Source organism: Peromyscus eremicus, chromosome 17, assembly GCF_949786415.1.
Source record: "Peromyscus eremicus chromosome 17, PerEre_H2_v1, whole genome shotgun sequence".
Lineage (NCBI taxonomy): Eukaryota > Metazoa > Chordata > Mammalia > Rodentia > Cricetidae > Peromyscus > Peromyscus eremicus.
The window spans coordinates 35549361-35556331 of NC_081433.1; the positions used below are offsets into that span (position 1 = coordinate 35549361).

The 6971-nt window shown below is 44.3% G+C and overlaps 1 protein-coding gene across 1 annotated transcript in view; it reads left to right on the forward strand.

Moving 5' to 3' along the window:
- Window positions 1-576: 576 nt before the first annotated feature.
- Mtnr1a (melatonin receptor 1A) overlaps window positions 577-6971 on the forward strand; it is a 20768-nt gene continuing 14373 nt past the window's right edge. The window contains exon 1 of the mRNA XM_059245016.1: window positions 577-589. Coding sequence (XP_059100999.1) covers window positions 577-589 — 13 coding nt within the window. The remainder of the gene's footprint in view (window positions 590-6971) is intronic.

The following is a 6971-nucleotide window of genomic DNA, read 5'->3' on the forward strand; positions in this document are numbered from 1 at the left end:
TAGAAGCAGGAGGGTCCTAAGTTCAAAGCTATTGTTGGCTTCATAGGAAGTTTGAGGTCAGGGATGTATGAGATCCTACCTTGCAACAAACAAAAAACACCCCCTGTCCAACAACAACAAAGAGCAGAACTATTATTTTTTTATTGTTTTTTGTTTGTTTTTGTTTTTGTTTTTTGTCTCTCAGTGAGTAGATCAAAATTAGAGGGCCTTCCTACTCACTTTGTAAATTTTCTTTCCAAAACTAAAGCTCCTTGTTGGGGCATACCTCAGTGGTAGCATGTTTGACCAGAATGTGTGAAGCCTTGGGTTTGATTTCCAGTGCAGACACACACAAACAACAACAACAACTATAACAAAACACTACAGAGGCCTAAAGTACTGTGACTGTTACAGTACTGAGTGTTGGCACAGTAGACCTGTAGCAGGAGCTTGCCTACCATCAACTGAAGATAAAGGGACTATCTGTAAGGAAATTTCCAGTTCAAAACGCAGTAACAGTGCTATTATGGACCACTGATGGGTTCATGCCTTCACTGAAAGGACCAAGGAGAAGTGACACTCCCTGTCTTTGCCGGCATGGATGATGGAGGTGAGGCTCTTGTGCCCCTGCTTTAGAATGTCCCTGGATGCTCACAACTTCTGGGAGGTGGAAAGGGACCAAATTTGCTGTGGGAACGCCACCAGTATTATCACTCCGTTGTCTGTAAACTGTAAAAATGTTTGCACCTGGTCAGCTCCGTTTATTGGCTCTCCTTCTCCAGCACAGCCACACACAGGGACACTTCACCTGCTCTCCTTCTGGCAAAACCCCTCATTTTCACAGCTATACTTCCTGGGTTACTAATGTTTTGGCTTGCGGAGATTTCCCAGAAGTGCTCAGGAGACACTTGGTATGAAATTGCTCATGACATTCAGGCCCCAGTTCCAAGCCAAACTTTATGGAGGGCCCTCTAGAAAAATAGAACTCCTACTTAGATCAGAGGGATTAGCGTTCCCCCGTAGGGGTTTAAGATGAGGTCTGAGATGAACGCACAGCTGAAACCTAATGTTTCCTTGAGGCAGAACTAGGTTTATCAAATCTTGGACAAGTCTTTATTGCAAATTCATATAGATGTGGCAACAGTCTCTCTCTCTCTCTCTCTCTCTCTCTCTCTCTCTCTCTCTCTCTCTCTCTCTCTCTCTCTCTGTGTGTGTGTGTGTGTGTGTGTGTGTGTTTCACACTCCAATATCAGCTTTTATTTGAGCCCAGCAGGCAGTGTTCAGGTGTATAATGTGTGATCGCACACCTCCTCTGTGGCAGAAAAAAAAAAAAGGCTTTTAATGTATTCAGGACTTGTGTTCAGCAAGTTTTTAAGCAGCAGAGAGCACATTTATAGAGAAATTAATGATGCAGTTTCTCACCTGTAGTCGAGAAACATATCTTTCTCTATTAAGATGCTGTGACAGACAAGTCCTCCTGTTGTACTGGGAAGACCTCATTCCCTTCCCTGAGTTCCATTTGAGGTAATTCACCTCTCAGGGTGGCTTTGATCTCAGGCACTCTTTCAGGGTCAGTGCCGGAGTCACGCACAGAGAGTAAGTTGCCCAGAAGTGACATCTCATAGAGGTTACCACAAAGATCACAAATTCACCCTTAACCTGTTCTTGTCCACTGTAGCCCTTAATATAAACCATAAATATGAAAAATCAGCTGTCTCATGTGCCCCACTTTTCAGACTTTCTTGTTTGTATGTATGCACGTGTGTGTTTGTGCATGTTCATGTACGAGCAGGTACATGTGTTTGAGAGTGTATGTGGAGGTCAGAGGCCAACCTTGGGTGTTGTTCCTCAGGAGCTGTTTTTGGAGACAGGACCTCACATTGGAACCTAGGGCTAGGCTGCATGACGAATAAGATCCAGGGATCTTCCTAAGTGTGCCTTATCCCTGGCTTTTCATATAGATTCTGGGGATTGAATTTGGGTCATCAGGCTTGTGTATCAAGCACATTACTACTTGAACTATCCTCCAGGCCTGTAGTATTTATAGTTAATACATCTATATGTGTTATGAACCACATGAGCAAAATCATAGTTTTAGGTTTTGTTCTACCTCCGCCAAGTTTGTGTGTGTGTGTGTGTGTGTGTGTGTGTGTGTGTGTGTGTACTAGTACACACATGCCAAGGCACAGGTGTGGAGGTCAGAGACCAACCTTGAGCCTTGGGCATCAGTCCCTGACTTCCACCTTGTTAAGGGCAGAGTCTCTTGTTCACTGTTGGGAACACCACATTAGCAGACTATGGACTTATGAAGGTTCGTCTCTCTCTGCTCCCCATCGGACGTGGAGGCACTTTTATGTGGGTTCTGGGCATAAGAACTCAGGTCTTACAGAAAGGGGGTGAGATGGGAGGGGAGGTGGGGTGGAACTGGGGGGAAGTGGAGGGATAAAGAAAAACCATAATCAGAATATATTGTATGAGAAAAAATGTTTTTCACTAAAAAGGGAGGGGGGCAGGAAAGAGCTCAGGCCTCATACTTGACAAGTTGAGCCACTGGGCCATCTCTCGAGCCCAATTTTTGTTTTTTTAAGTACACGGTTTACAAGGACACATGCTCAACTATGTTCACATCAGCATTATTCCTAATAGCCAGAACCTGGAAACAACCTAGATGCCCCTCAACTGAAGAATGGATAAAGAAAATGTGGCACATATACACAATGGAGTACTACTCAGCAGTAAAAGACAATGATATCATGAAATTTGCAGGCAAGTGGATGGAACTAAAAAATATTCTGAGTGAGGTAACCCAGTCTCAGAAGGACAAACATAGTGTGTACTCACTCATAAGTGGATACTAGATGGGAAGGGATGGCCAGACTGCAACCCACAACTCCAGAGAGGCTAGCTAACAGGGAAATACCCTAGGAGGGACACATGGATGACCCTGTGAAGGAGAAGTGGATGAGATCTACATGAGCAGACTGGGTTTGGGGTGTGTGTGGCAGAGGGTGAGGAGTGGGGGATGAGAACATAGGAAAATGGGAGGGTCAAGCTGGAACAGGGACAGAGTGGGAGGGCAGGGAGGAAGATACCATGGTAGATGAGGACATCATAGGAATAGGAAGAGGCAGGGTGCTGGGGAGGCTCTCAGGAATCCACAAGGTTGACCCCACCTTGGTCTGCTGGCAGTGGTCCAGAGGGTGCCTGGACTGGTCTATTCTGGTGATCAGCCTAGCAAATAACCTAGTTGTCATCATAGAGCCTTTGACCAGTGACTGATGGAGACAAATGCAGAGATCCATGGCCAAGCACCAGGCTGATCTCCGGGAATCCAACTGATGAGAGAGAGGAGAGATACTGCAGGCGAGGGATGTAGAGATCATGACGGGAGGATGTGCAGAGATGACCGGCCACACTGGTGGAAGCCCATGAACTGTGGACTGGTGTCTGTGGAGCCCCCATGGGACTGGACTAGGCCCTCTGGATACGGAAGATGGTTGTTCGGCTCGAACTGTTTAGGGGGCACCCAGGCAGGGGGATTAGGATCTGTCCCTGGTCTATGGGCGGTGCTTCTGGGAATCCGTTGCCTATGGTGTGACACCTTGCACAGCCTTGGTGCAGTGGGAAGGGGTTTGGACCTGCCTAGGCTCAGTGTGCTGGGCTCTGCTGACTCCCCATGGGAGACCTCGATTTGGGAGATGTGGGGATGTGGGGTGGCTTAGGAAAGAGGGCTGGGTGGTAGGAGGAGGGAGGAGGGAGGGGGGAATCTGTGGATGATATGTGGAGTGAGTAGAAAATTTCTTAATAAAGAAAAATGAAAAAAAAAGTACACAGTTTACAAGAACTTCAGAGAGAAAATGGAGGAAAAGCTCTGTGTGTTTTCCCAGATATTGAGCCTTTCTGATTTTGAGGTGATGGTTCTGAAAATTAAACCCAGGACTTCAGGTTTGCTAAGCATATGCTATACTACCAGTGATAGCCCAAATTCTCAATTTCACTGTTAATCATTTTCATTTCTAACTAATTTCATTGTGTAACTGCTTGAATCATATTGCTATTGTTTTCCCCATATTCACTTGGAAAATTTTCCTTATGTTAATATATAAATTATTGCATAAATAATTTATACAAATTATTTTTATAAAATATTTTATATAATAAACTTATTATATAAAACATATAAATAATATACATTATGCTCATTAATGCTTCATTCTTAGGTACATCATATATCACTCCCCTGGTTTATTTGTGTTTTAGTAGTTTATGGTATATATATATTTTTATTATAGTACTCAAACTTTTCTGTGGTCAATTCTAGTTTACTGAGAAACACTCTTACTCAGAAATGAGGTTGGAAGCTGTAGAATCAGAGGGACTTAGGTTCAAAACCTGCCCCCAGCCACTGCCAACTGCTTACCTCTGTATATCCCTTCACTTGCCAGTGTTACAGTGTCAGAGTGTTACAGTGTCACAGTGTCAGAGTGTTACAGTGTCAGAGTGTTACAGTGTCACAGTGTCAGAGTGTTAGAGTGTCAGAGTGTTACAGCATCACAGAGTGTCACAGTGTCACAGTGTCAGAGTGTTACATGTCAGAGTGTTACAGTGTCACAGTGTCAGAATGTTACAGTGTTACAATGTTACAGCATCACAGTGTCACAGTGTCACAGTGTCAGAGTGTTACAGTGTTACAGTGTCAGAGTGTTACAGTGTCAGAGTGTTACAGTGTCACAGTGCCAGAGTGTTACAGTGTCACAGTGTTACAGCATCACAGTATTACAGTGTCACAGTTTTACAGCGTCACAGTGTTACAGTATCACACTGTTACAATGTCACAGTGTCACAGCATCACAGTGTCCCAGTGTCCCAGCGTCAGAGCGTCACAGTGTCACAGTGTCACAGCATCACAGTGTCCCAGTGTCACAGCATCAGAGCATCACAATGTCACAGTGTTACAGTGTCCCAATGTCACAGCGTCAGAGCATCATAGTGTCACAGTGTCACAGCGTCACAGTGTCACAGCATCACAGCAACACAGTGTCCCAGTGTCACAGCGTCAGAGCATCACAGTGTCACAGTGTTACAGTGTCACAGTGTCACAGCATCACAGTGTCACAGTGTTACAGTGTCACAGCATCACAGTGTCACAACGTCACAGTGTCACAGCATCACAGCATCAGAGTGTCACAGCATCACAATGTTACAGTGTCACAGTGTTACGGCATCATAGTGTTACAGTGTCACAGTGTTATAGCATCACAGTGTTACAGTGTCACAGTTTTACAGTGTCAGAGTTTTACAGCATCAGAGTGTTACAGTGTCACAGTGTTACAGGGTCACAGCATCAAACCCTGTCAGATGAACATTGTATAAGACAACCCATGTGAAATAGCTACCTCAGGGCTGTGCAGGAAGCCCTAGTTCAGTTGATGACTGAACCATCACCGTCCTTCCTATGCTCATGATGGCTTTCTGTCCTGCTTTGTTGCCCATGCTTACCAAGAGAGTCCGTTGCCACCCTGAGGTTATAGAAACGTTTGCCCACATTTTCCTTAAATGTATATTTGTCATCTATTTCTCTTCTTGCTAATTTAAATGGTCACCTTCTTAAATCTGTGTTTTATTTTTTTTTGTTTAGACAGCATCTCACACATTCCAAGATAGTCCTGAATAGCCAAGGATAACCTTGAACTTCTGACCCTCTGCCTTCACTCCTGGATGCCGAATTTACATGATTGAGTTGCCATATCCAGTTTATACAGTACTGACAATGGATCCTAGGATTTCACGAATACTAGAGAAGCACCCTATCAACCGAGCTACATGTTCAGCCCCCTCTCTCCTGCATTTCATTTCTTCTTGAAATTGTTGGTGAATGTAACAGTTTTCCTTAATAGCCTGTGATGAGACAGGACTGTACACTAGGGCACTGGTTGATTGTGTCCTCAAAGTGGCATCCATCCTCCTGTCTCAGCCTCCAGGGCTGTGACACAAGCCCCCATGCCTCGTTGGTTAATTTGTAATGTAGATTTTAATATTGCAAGGTCACATTTTTTTCTGGTGTTTATCTTATTAAAATTTCCTTTCCCCCATTTTCTTTTGACTCTTCAAAGGAACTCTGGAGATGTTTGGGAATTGGGCTGGTACAAAATATAGTGAGAACATGGAAATTTTAAGTGTTCAGTATGAGAACATCATATGTCTCCTAGCTTGTGTAAGCCTCCCTTCCCGGGTCTCAGAAGGTTTTGGAGTTTTGTTTCTTGCTGTACAGAGCTGGCTAATTTACCATTCCCCAGCAATCTTACATTGTGGATCTCTATCAACTTTCCTCATCTCATGTTCCTGTTCTCACTGATATTTTTCAAAAGAATGTTCACACCAGTCTTCTGCAAATATTTGCATTTTTTTCATTTAATTATCTGAAACCTCCAGCACAGACGTTAAATGGTGCTTTGTCAGAGCGAAAACGTATCCTTTTATTATTTTATTTTTATTATTATTATTATTATTATTATTATTATTATTATTATTATTATTATTTTGGTTTTTTGAGACAGGGTTTCTCTGTGTAGCTTTGCACCTTTCCTGGAACTCGCTTTGTAGCCCAGGCTGGCCTCGAACTCACAGAGATCCCGGCGGTGGTGGCGCACGCCTTTAATCCCAGCACTCGGGAGGCAGAGCCGGGCGAAAAGGTATCCTTTTAATTTTGTTATTATTTTCGTTTTGCACATCAGTAACTCTAAAGTTGATGAGTTAGAGTCTATTTCATTCCCACTCTGCCGACAGGGAATTTAGGGCATCTAGTGGCTAAGTTATCCACTTCAGTCCTGGTTAGGGTTCAAGTCCCTGCGTTGTGGCAGTCCCGCGCGCGTGCAAGGTCCAGATCCAAAGAGGGAACTGAGGCTCTTCTTGCAAAAACTTCCTGGGCTCCCTCCTCTTGACGGCGCCACCTGTCTCGCCGAGTCTCGCCGCACGGGGGCGCAGTGTGCACG